The 12,013-nt window shown below is 32.0% G+C and overlaps 1 protein-coding gene across 9 annotated transcripts in view; it reads right to left on the reverse strand.

Moving 5' to 3' along the window:
- The window catches only part of UTRN (utrophin), a 446,059-nt gene that overhangs the window by 263,013 nt on the left and 171,033 nt on the right, over positions 1 to 12,013 (reverse strand). For all 9 annotated transcript variants that reach the window (XM_039846978.1, XM_039846975.1, XM_039846976.1 and 6 more), the window contains 8 exons: positions 11,327 to 11,497; positions 8,434 to 8,613; positions 6,227 to 6,355; positions 5,737 to 5,907; positions 3,504 to 3,665; positions 2,944 to 3,081; positions 1,256 to 1,447; positions 180 to 352 (listed from right to left, as the gene is read on the reverse strand). In XM_039846978.1, the coding sequence (XP_039702912.1) occupies positions 180 to 352; positions 1,256 to 1,447; positions 2,944 to 3,081; positions 3,504 to 3,665; positions 5,737 to 5,907; positions 6,227 to 6,355; positions 8,434 to 8,613; positions 11,327 to 11,497 (1,316 nt within the window). The remainder of the gene's footprint in view (positions 1 to 179; positions 353 to 1,255; positions 1,448 to 2,943; positions 3,082 to 3,503; positions 3,666 to 5,736; positions 5,908 to 6,226; positions 6,356 to 8,433; positions 8,614 to 11,326; positions 11,498 to 12,013) is intronic.

Below are 12,013 nucleotides of genomic sequence, written 5' to 3' on the forward strand. Positions count from 1 at the left end.
AATATGGGATCTCCTTCCTCTTTCTTTAAGGAACTACATTCATCATAATTTCATTAAACAGGGCCTATTACAAGGATGTGAAACACATTCTCATTCATCTTAATGTACATATGACCTTTGCTGTAGCCCATGGACCTACAGGATTTTTAAAATTAAATATTAATTTAATTTACACATACCCTTTTCGATCATTGTACATTCTATTAATTCTGTCCCATTTGGCATTCAACTGAGTAAGTGTATCCCGGATCTGAATGGCTTCAGGTCCAGAAGCTTCCAGGATAACATCTGGTTGTTTTTCATGAATGATTGCAATCTGCTCTCCGAGTTTGTCCAGTTGGTCTTTGATATTCTACAAATATATTGTCAGACAAAATCCAGTCAAGAGATAAAAAAGAATGAAATTACAGACCAAAAATTTATATTGTCAAACACTACTTAAAATATAATTACACACAATAACTGTTGCTTATCAAAACTAAAAACTTTTTAAAAATAATACCCGATATTGGCCAAAGTGTGAGGAATGCTACATGGTGGGAAAAAATCCAGGACATAAAAAGCTTCAAAAACATTCTGTAAAGGTAATAAAGTCTTTGAAGCTAAAATTATTTATATTCTCTACTATCTAATTATGCTAATTTAAGTGACAGAAATGTGCTATCAAACAATCATCTATCAAATAGGGGTAAAGATGGAGGTAGGTGTATAAATTTGGTAGCTGGAGATTCAGAAGTCTCAAAGCTATCAAATCTATCAGCAATTTTATTATGACTTTATACCTAAGAGCAATCAGATGACATGAAAAGGCTTTGATGATATTTAACAGTTTTGTCAATTAACTAAAAAATTTCCAGTTCTCTAATTGACTTACAATCAACATGCCATCCTATATCTCAAGCATTGGCCAATCCTAAATCGTTATAGGTGGCAAGATCAATGCTGACACAGCACATCAACTGACAATCAAGTTTAAAATAAGAACATGGTTTGTGCATGTGTTTGATTTTAAAATGTTTCTGATAGTACAAAGAATTAATACCTGCACACTTAAAAATAATGCCTATTTTTTAAAAATAAAATTTTTTATAATATTTCATTGGTGAATACAGATGAGGTTATTATTCATACACATTATTAATTCCTTGGCACAAATTTTAAAAGTTGTATATTATCTCAATGGGCACAAGGGCAAATCCTTCATGTTGTTTCTATATTAACTATGGCTATTCCAATGCACTGCCTGGGGATTTACCTTCAGAGAGTCTTCCTGAAAAGAGAAGTCTTCATAGACAGCAGCGCTCAGCTCTGGGACATTAAGTGATAATTCAGCATCATCCATGGAAAGCAGAACTCTGTTAATTTCAACCAGATAATCTGCAGGGAGAGGTGATGATTGAATTCCAGAAGCTAGATGACCTGTTCTCCTCTGCTGAATAGGGACAGCCTGTAAAAACATTAAAAATAACAATAACTAATAATAATGATGATGCACATCTCTTAAAATATCCCCAGAATGAGTAAGAGCAAATTGAACAAACACAAGACAATTTTGTGAAGTTAGACCAAAACAACAAAAAAAACTAAGCTTTAATTTTTTTTATTTTTTGCCCTGCTTTGCCATATAAACCCTTAATGATCTCTAATTCGTATCTGTAGCCTGCTCTTAAACAGCATAAATAAGATAATGCTTGACAGGTTTCGCTTTAAGTCCTATACCTCTTAAATTCATTTAACAAACAGAAAAACATAAGAGTTCTGTTCTTGTGTTATTGAGAACATGAGACTATGTTGCAAATCATAAAGTTCTGTATAAAATAAAGCATTGTAATACCATTATTATTTCATCCATTTTTAAAATCTCACAATTAGATTAAACACTTTTGGACCTCATTGTTGAAAACATAAATAAATTAATCATGTATTTATAACGTAACATGAGAAATTCAATTGTGATTAGATTAATATACAGGTAATTCAGTACATAATTTTAACCTTTGAGAACAATATTATAGAACGTGAATATCCTACATAAGACAATAGGTCCTATTACACTAAATTCAGACAAAATTAAGCCAAGCTGAGTGGACTACTTATTTGCTTGAATAATAATATTTTCTGTGTCCTCTAATCAAGGCTTTCTAAATAATAAAGTGTTTTCTGGGATGGCCCCAACTCTTCAAAGAATTGAAGTCTTTTACTCTTAGATGGCTACAATTTAATAAATGCTGTCTACTACTTGCAAATAGCCACAGTTCATTTACTCATGAATTAAGGTAACTTCCTTGACACTTTCACTATATTCTTATATTGAACTTCTAAAAACTGATATTCCTCTATAAATCTAAAAGTGATAGTGAAAGGACCATAAATACATGTTCGTTGAATTAGTGATCCCGAAAATGGTTACAGTCCCTAAATGATACTAAGACTCAAAACTTAAAGCACTGCGTCAATCAAATGGTGTTTAATCTAGAAGTCTGCATTGATTTGTAACAAGAATGGACTTCTGGGGACACCAGCACATGTACAAAGCAGCTGTGAAGATGACCATTGAACAGGGAGCTGGTAGTGAATCTTTCTCTAGAACTGAAATCATAGTTTACTCATTTCACAAATTTGGTTATTTGTAAACTAGAATTTTTTTGATGTGGTCAAGACCTCTACACATAAAATATAGATCTGAATGAAGAAGGCACTCCCAAAACGGACAGATCTCTTTTAAGGTTTAGTATATTATTAAGAAATCGAAGAGATGTCCACTAATAAGGTTTTATGTTTCTATTTTCTTTGACTCTTGCCCCATCCCAAAATATAAACATATCTATATACTCTAGAAAAGAGAAGGAGATAGTATTCCAACTGGTTTGTTTTGAAGTGTTGAGAACACGACATCAAACATCTAAATAGTTGAGTTGACAGAGACTCTTCCCATGACAATACCTTAGTTTTATTGTATCTTGTGTGCAAAAGTAATAACTGCAAACGGATCTTTTCTTTTTTATTATCCTCCATAGGTTGATGTAACATTTGTTCTCCTCTTTGTAGAACTTCCTCAATCTGGGCTCTCTCCTCATCCACCTGTGTATTTAAGAGGAAATAATTTGCTCAAAAGAAAATTGCATAGGGTTATTTACTATCAGTTCCCAAGTGGGAGAACCACGCTTTAAAGTGTAAGTCAAGACATGTTCATCTGAGTTATATACAATAAATATTCATGCTTTTCTTAAAATATTTTACATTGTAAATTAAAATATCTCATAAAAAATGCTAGTTTAGCAAAAGTTAGTCCTAATACTACCTTTACTCAGAAAGTACTGCGTCTATTTTTTAAAACATGTATTAAATCATTTTCTGATGATTGACGCTCATCAGAAAATCATTTTTAGATCTGTTCTATAAGGTTTGGCAGATATTTGGGTAAAATACATTGATGTAAAACATATAATTAATAGAGTAGAAAAATGAAAACATCATGGTTTTAAAAATTTCCTTGAACCAACCTTTTCATCTTCATTACTGGTTTCCAAGTGTTTTTCTGTAACTTTTAACATATTTTCTATGTCATTTTCTAATTTTTCCAAGTCAGATAATGGTGCATTAGCTTCAAATGCTTCAGTGGTGACCAGATGTTGGTATGGTAATGGTTCCTGGCCAATTAGCAACTGCAGAAGGAAAAGCATTCTTTGAAAAGATATTCTTAACCTGACCTTCCATCATGTATCAGATAGAGTGTCAAGACAGGAACTGGTGTTTATTGGAATTGACACTAATTTCATTCATTTGTATAGCAATGATTTTATCAATTTGGGCTTCTCTGAATTACCCATGTTCTCCAAGCTCTAAGCAAGGAATATAAAGTAGTACGCAAATGACTGTGGTGGCCTCTAATGCTTTGTGAAAGATTCTAAGACCACATGTGAGCACAGTAGGAAATGGTGCTAAAGCCATCACCACCATGACCACAGATGAGAAGAGGGGCTACCACCCAGTACAGATACATCCCAAAGGAAGTCTTCCAGTTACCTTTCCCTAGTAGAATTCCCCTTGGATTTTGATATCCAAAATTCAAAGTACATATTCTCAACACAGTATTTTCAGACAATATATATTTAGAAAGACTTTATATTTATGTGACTAATATCAATGTAACAACTTTAATAAAATCAAATAACATGCAAGAAAATAAAATGTAGTGTTGGCTGAGCATGGGAAACTAACATTCTGACACTGACCATGAAAGTATAAACTGGCCCAAACTTTCTGCAGGACTCTTTGGAAAATCTATTTAACAGTATTTACATACACGACTTTTGCAACAGTTTCAAAAAATTCTACAAATCGATCCTAAGGGCATATTAAGAGATAAGCAAAAACACATGCTTAAAAGTATTTTAACAAAGCAACATTTATGAAAGCACAATAAAAGTGGAAAACTGACTTAGAAAACTATGAAAGATCTTATAGTGGGATACTCCATAGTCATTAGAAACTATGTCAAAGGAAAATATACAAAATAATATAAATGTTTGATATTTTAATATCATGTACACATAAGAATAGACATTTATGCCAAAATTTTAACAAAAGTTTATGAGGACAATGATAATATTGGGTTTTTTGTACTTCCTCCCCATGTCTTGCACATTATTCTTTTATGCCAAGAAAAATCTACCATAGATCTATTGAAAAAATACATGAGCATAAGTTCAGAAGATAAGGAGGTAAGGTCAAGGCTAAGGAAGGAAAAGTTAAAGCCAGATTTTTTTTTGTCTACTTTAAATTGCAAATAATATAAGTATATTCATAGGCTATGAAGATGGGTTGGCTTATTTTATCGGATATTTCAAATTAAAGAGTTTAACAATATTTACTTCCCACAAAAAAAAAAAAAAAAAAAAAGGTCTTTCCTCTTAAATAATAATACACAACTCTCTATAGGTGGAATTAACCAAATTCTGGGAAAATGCCATCCTACGGCCATAGTTGAGATCCCCAAAAAACGCAAAATTCTCTGTCGGAAAGAACACTTGTGGTTGAAAATATCCTCAATGTCAGTTACATTGTTTTGTTTTGTTTTTTCCCCAGCAAATCATTACATGGAAACATTACTACTGAGCACTAACCACACGCCAGGCCCTGAGGACACTATAATAAGATGTTTCGTTTCTTCCCTTAATGAAACAAGGTTAAGAAGAAAAAGAATGAGAAAGACATACATACACGAAGAAAAATTATAATATGAAAGTATAAACTTTATTTTCAGGAAAGCTCTCATTTTATCCTCTTTATTTACATTTTTATAAGGCCATTTTTTCAAATTTATAAAACCAGGTAGTAGCTTTCTGCATTAGGTTTAAATTGCGAAATTACTTGTAAAACTTAGATGTGTCAATGTGTAAAACACAAAAATACAGGTTCACAAGTGTATAGTATGCACAAATTTATAAAGTATGACTATAAAATATTAAGTTTAACATTGACGTCTAGCTTCAGAATTAGTCTCATTATTTCGTAGTCAATATTACCATTCAGTTGAGACTCTTTTCCCGAATGGGTTTTCTTCAATAGTCATTATTTTCTCTCCTTAATATGCACAATTACAAATAAGGGCAAATGTTCCATTCAAAAGAAATTTTAATTTAAAAAAATTTGATATATAAACCACATAATCATCTATCATTTGGATATACAATTATATGCAAAGTAGCTTTATATTAAAATACAATTACTCACGTTGGCACTTTTGATGTGTTGAGACACCTTTTCAAAGTTTCTATTCAGTTCAGCTAATTTTGGTTCCACAAGCTCCTTGCTTGAGCCTCCACGAGCATTCATCAGAACAACGGCCTGATCACGGACATTCTCAACTTGGAGGCTGGCATCATCCAGCTCAGATAGTAAACGCTAATTGTAAGAAAACACAAAATTATCACATGGGAAAAATCAAAACCAAACATGGGTGCAAGTTAACTCAGAATTAAAGGGAGTTTAAATAAATGTTTGTGATTCCTAATAAGGGATTTCTACACAATCAACTTGAATAAGTGCTGTTCATATATTAAGACTCATCCAAGACTTTGGTTTCTCCTACTGAAATAAAAGTTAATGAATCTACTGCATGGGAATAATGTGTGCACAAGTAACGTGGCACATTCCACAAAAGAAAAGATGACAGCAAAACCTTCCGCTCCCGGAAGTGTTACTGATCCTCTACGTTTGCTACCTTCACAATTTCTTCCTGTTTACTTGCTGGTTTTTTTTCAATCTCATCCAATAGAGCTTCAGCTTGATAAAGCCAAGTGCTTATGTGAGCAACATTTCCATCAAATATTTCCAACTGGTCCTGATGGCTCTGGAAAGGAATTAATAAAAAGATGATACAATCGTATGAAATATTTAAGACAATATATTTAATAATATTTAAAAGACTTTCAAAGACCTAATTGTATACTGAATTTAAAAGGTTTCCACCTTACTACTTGGATAAATCTCATTCCTAAAAATGTACAGCTATGGTTAAGCATTTTCTAAATTTATTTGATTTAGACCCCAATACAATAAAAAGTTGAAGAAGAATAAAAGATGAAAGTTTCTTTTTTGATTTCATTTGTCTCCCTTATTCCTCATTCTTACATTACGAATAATCTCATTTGCCCCACTTGATCATATCTGGTAAAAGCTCATTTGAGAAAGCAGTGATAATATAAAAGGAGGATTAAAATATGGATTGAATGAAATTCTGCCTGCTCAAAAGACTGTAACTGCTTAGAGGGCAGGGCCTGTGTCTTTTCCGTATCACTGGCGTTTAATATCACACCTGGCACAAATCTCAGTAATATTTCTTGAAGCAGGATATAAAATAGGATTGAGATAATAAATGTGAATACAGAATCAAACAGTTAAGCCCAAAAAACTGGACAAAAATGCTGAGAGTAAGGCAAAAATTTAGAAGTTGATAAGAGTGGGGGAACCTTATGATGAAATGAACAACTTTTAGAAAATTTATTTTACAGGATAAAGGAAACTAGGGGGGAAAAAAACTTAGAAGGTGTTAAAAGACAAGGAAAGAAATTATTAATCTATAATATGAAAAACTAGTTGAAAAAAATAAAATGAGAACTAATGCATAACATTAGAAAAGTTCAGGCAATCATCTGGATTCCAAGAAAAAAGAACGATAAGCACCAGATTCATTTACCCAATAAAGCAGGTAAATCTAATGTTGTAATAGGTCTAGAAAAATACTATTTGAAAGGAGAATTTGGAAGGTGCAGACTGAAGAATACAGAAGCAAAACCATGAAAATGTGAAATAAAGCCAGTTATAACAAAAATGAATATATGAAATATTTAATGAACATATTCTGTGAGCCAAGAATTTCATGTTCATTATTCAACATTTAACAACTCTTATTAGTATGTTCTTTTATTCCTATTTTATATATAGGGAAATTAAAGCTTAGTGACGTTAAGTAATTTACCCAAGGTTATGCAGATAATAAGTCATGGATGGACTCTCGATATGAAATCTAACAGATCATGATGTAAGCCCATGAACTTCAATGCCCTACACATTCTGATTGATTTCAATAAACGTTCAGACACACAATGATTTATTTTTCTCTGTCTATGGCCATTACTCAGTAATTCTATGAATTTGGAAGAAGTCCTATCTAAGATATGTCAGAACAAAATAATAATTTATAAATGATGACTCCCTCTAAGAGAGGGAAGGGTGAGGTTGCCATACATTCATTTTTAGTATAAGAGGGACGGAAAATCACTATGAAAATTAAATGGTCACTATTTTCATAAAATAACAGTGCAGTGGCATAACCATAGACCAATGACATATAATATTTAACAATGATTATAATTATCATCATATTTAAAATTAAGTATAGTTATATAAGAGTAGTACATTTTTATGTCATATAATCATCATAAAAACTGTATGAAATAGAAATGATAATAATGCCCATTATTCATATCAGAAAACTGAGATTTAGAGAGCACTTAAGTAACTTGACCAATGTCTCCCAGCTAATAGTCAGAATTTTTACTTAAGCCATTAGATGCTAGAGCCTGTGCTTTTAACTAGTACACCACTATTAGAACATTATAAATATTACATAAATAGTTTATAATAGTATACAAATTAAATATAACATTAAATCGTTAAAATATAACAGGTGAAATATATTTACTAAAATACTAAAGCATATTTCTATGTATATCACAAATTATTCATTATTTAATATTAATAGTTCAATATTTTGAACTATCTTTTCAACGGAAAAAATAAAAGGTAGTCTAATGAAATTAATTCACAAGCAAAGCATTATTGTGACACACAAAAAAGAGAATTTGGAACTCTAATCAAAGCTGTGCTTATTTTTAAGTAAAAGAGGGAATCTTCCCCGAAACATACCATTAAGGTATTGCACCAATCCTCTGTCCAAGTGCGAACTCGGCTCCACCCGGCGTTAAGGACACAGAGCCTCTCTTCTAAAACAGGCTCACTGCCCTCTATCAAGTTCTGGAGGGCAGCACTACTCTCTGTGATGGCACTTAAATCAGCTTTCCTCTTTTCCAGATCCTTCAGAATATTCTAGAAAATAAAAATACCACGACCCACTTGATCTTTCAGAACATTATAAGTGTTTATACAACCTTAATTTTTTAAAAACTTTTCCTCCATGCCCAGCAGTCCATGACTTCCTGGATAATATAAAATTTCAAAAGTTTACAAAACTCCATAACTTATTAATATGTGAGAGTTCTTAAGTTATTAATAAAAATTAAAACATTTAATGATGCAGGTACCTAGGATAATATTAAATTCAGATGTGGGAAAGACAATTATTTTATTTAAGTATAAATTCCACTTGTCACACACAAACTCAAATTGTTTCATCATAACTCTAGATGTAAAGAATCAATGTCATTTTCTGTAACTACAAGCTGGCAAAGCAGAACTATTCCAGAATTCATAATTCTAAAAATTTCATAATAAATCTATCTCCTTGATTACTACAAGAGACAATTAATGTATAGTATATTTACTTGCAAGGATCACATTCTATAACTAGATGACTTAACATATAATCTGTTGCATAAGCATTACAAAAATATTTCCTCTTAAATAAATCAGAGGAGAACTAGCACGCCTAAGCTTTGCTCTTACAACTGTCCTACATGCAAAGGCAACATTTTGGATGGTATGATGAGAACTTGATTCTCACATTCATAAACTTGACTAGGCAAGGTATGCAGTCAAAAAGTTACAGAGAAAATGTTGGGTTCTGAAACTAAAACTACAAAGTTCTGTCAAAAAAAAGTAACGTGTGCACATCTGCCCTACTGCTGTTGCACCTTGTTCAACCAATATTTAAACAATTCACTCAAAGGAGCTCAAGTCTATATTTAATCTCACTCATTAAATCACATTTTGGAAGGTGTAAAAATTGCAAATTCACCAGTGAGTCAAGGTTTAAACATTTACTTGGCCATGTCAATTATTGGTATTTATAAAGGCACTAAAATGTTTCTCTCAGGTATTCTTCTCCAGCAAGGAGGAAAAAAAAAATAGAACACGCCACAGGCAAACTCTCTCTCCAAGTTAAGACTATCCCACTGCATTCCCTCAGTGGTTGGAATTTACAGGCTGACTAAGCGTGGCATTTAGAACTGTTTCAAAAAAAAAAAAAAACCCTCAAGAAATTAACTACAAATGGTCTATAAACTTATGGAAAATATTCTAATTAACATGGTATTTGCCTATCTTTGTGGAAGGTATGGTTAAAACAAGCAAGTAGCTATTCTCATTAGCAGCTGGGGGTACAACATTTCTGAAGGGAAATTTCATAATATGTATAAGACTTTAAAATGGATATATCCTTTGACCCAATATTTTTAGGGCTAAGAATTTATCCTCAAGAAATAATTATGAATGTATGCTATGATGTAGTTATGAGTATATTCATCATATCATTTTTTACAATACTAAATATTGGTAATAATTTGAATGGACATGAAAGAAGGAATGAGACAATAAAAAATAAAAAATGCAATGATATACTATGCCCATCTCCAATACGAGATTTTTTTAAAGAAAGTCATGAAACATTAGATACAATATAATTATTTGTGAATATATCCTTGTGCCTATGCGTATCCATATGTGCCTATTAAAAAAATGAAATAATAGTGAGGTATTCTTTGATTATAAATGATTGTTGCTCCTGTCCTTTTTTTATTACACTATGAAAATGTCATTCATTAGCTTACATTACTAAAAAGAAAACAAGGGCTTTCAAATTGTACTGAACAAAGCGGATAATATTTCCTTGAAAAAGTTAAATTTAACAAAAAAAAAAATTTGGTGCCTTTGCTTTGCATTCACCCACACACAATACACCTATAAATGCCAACACTCTTCAATTCCTTCATACGTCCCACTTCACTTCACACAGCCCATAGCATAATTATGCTTTTCATGACCGATTTTTTAAACTGAGAATATTCTTTCTAGTGCCTAATATCTTGACTTTCATTCAACTGTTATCTCCACAGAGCATTCAAATTAAGGAGTTTAATCATTCTCATATTACTTTTTCACTTTCCACATTCCTGCAGAATGTCAAAACTGATACTTGTGACTTTATATAAATTTCTGTCACAGTATGGATCCTTTCTTTTCCATACAGACCTCTAGTATACATGTTTCTTTCTTGGGAAATAAACTTGAGAAAAGAGAATGTGAAGGTAAAAAAAACTACATTGTATTCAATTCTTTGTCCATCTCAACAGAGAATCAGCAAAGCGACTCTAATCTCTGTGACTTCAAAGTAACTAAAGGGCTAAAAAAAGCTCTTTTTTTTTTTTTTAAATTCTGTCCTTACACTCTGCATCAGTTAGTTTACAATAGAAGGATTAGTGACTGGTACAAAAGTTATTATACAAGAATTAACAAATTCAGCACAATACTTTGTGAAGAATGAATACTCAAACAATGTCACCGATTTTGAAAGTGATAATTATGTTTTCAAGTACCACATGAACACAATGCCTGTGAAGGACTCGTTGATGATCCATATGAGTTCAACACTTTTGAAATCAAGATAAAAATAGCTTCTTAAAATAGACTTTTAAAATTTTTCTTTTTGTTTTCCTTAGGACAGAGAAGTAGGAAAAAAAGTGGAAAAAATAAAAGACTATATTTCATACGAAAAAGAGAAATGACATCCACTCAGATTGCCTTGAACAAAATGCCACAGGTTATAGTGATATAATTCAGGCAGTTCACCTGAACTACAACTTACTTTAGCCCAGGAAATTTCTGTGTCCAAGTCACTGAGCAAACTTTCAGAAGTGGATTTCTGTACCAATTCAGTTTCAGTAACAGAAAGCCACTCAGAGAGAGAAGCAGCCTCTTTCTTCATTTTCCGGGCCAACTGTGATGCTCTTTCTAGATCCTGTTTTCCTTCTGTCACCTTTAAAAAAAAAAAAAAGTTTAGAGAGAACTAAACATGAATGGGAATGAATCAGACTATTAACTGAAAATCCAAACAGTTCTATTTAACCCCTAAGACGTACATAACCTTTATATCTAGCACCTAGAATCACTTCTTGCATTTCTGCAAAAGGACATTATACCACAGTGGTTAAGTGTCAGGCGACCCTGGGTTTTCATCTTAGCTCTAGCACTTACTTCCCAAGTGGCCTTGGGAGAGGCATAGGCCTGAAAAGGTTGTTATGAGTTTCAAATGAGAAAAATAAATACACAAAGGGCTTCATTCAGTCCTTGCGACAAAACTAAGGGATTACTTAATAGCATCTTTTATCATTTTGAACAAAAGATGTCTTACAATCCTCTCAATGAAGGACTCTTTAAAAAACACACACACACATTATATTCTAGCAATTTGAAGGGGCAATAGCATGATTTCTACAATCATATGTTTTACAATTAACCAATTAAAACAGAGTTTATGACTATGCAACATAAA

This window comes from Pteropus medius, unplaced genomic scaffold (assembly GCF_902729225.1).
Source record: "Pteropus medius unplaced genomic scaffold, Ma_sr-lr_union100, whole genome shotgun sequence".
In the NCBI taxonomy this organism is placed as follows: domain Eukaryota; kingdom Metazoa; phylum Chordata; class Mammalia; order Chiroptera; family Pteropodidae; genus Pteropus; species Pteropus medius.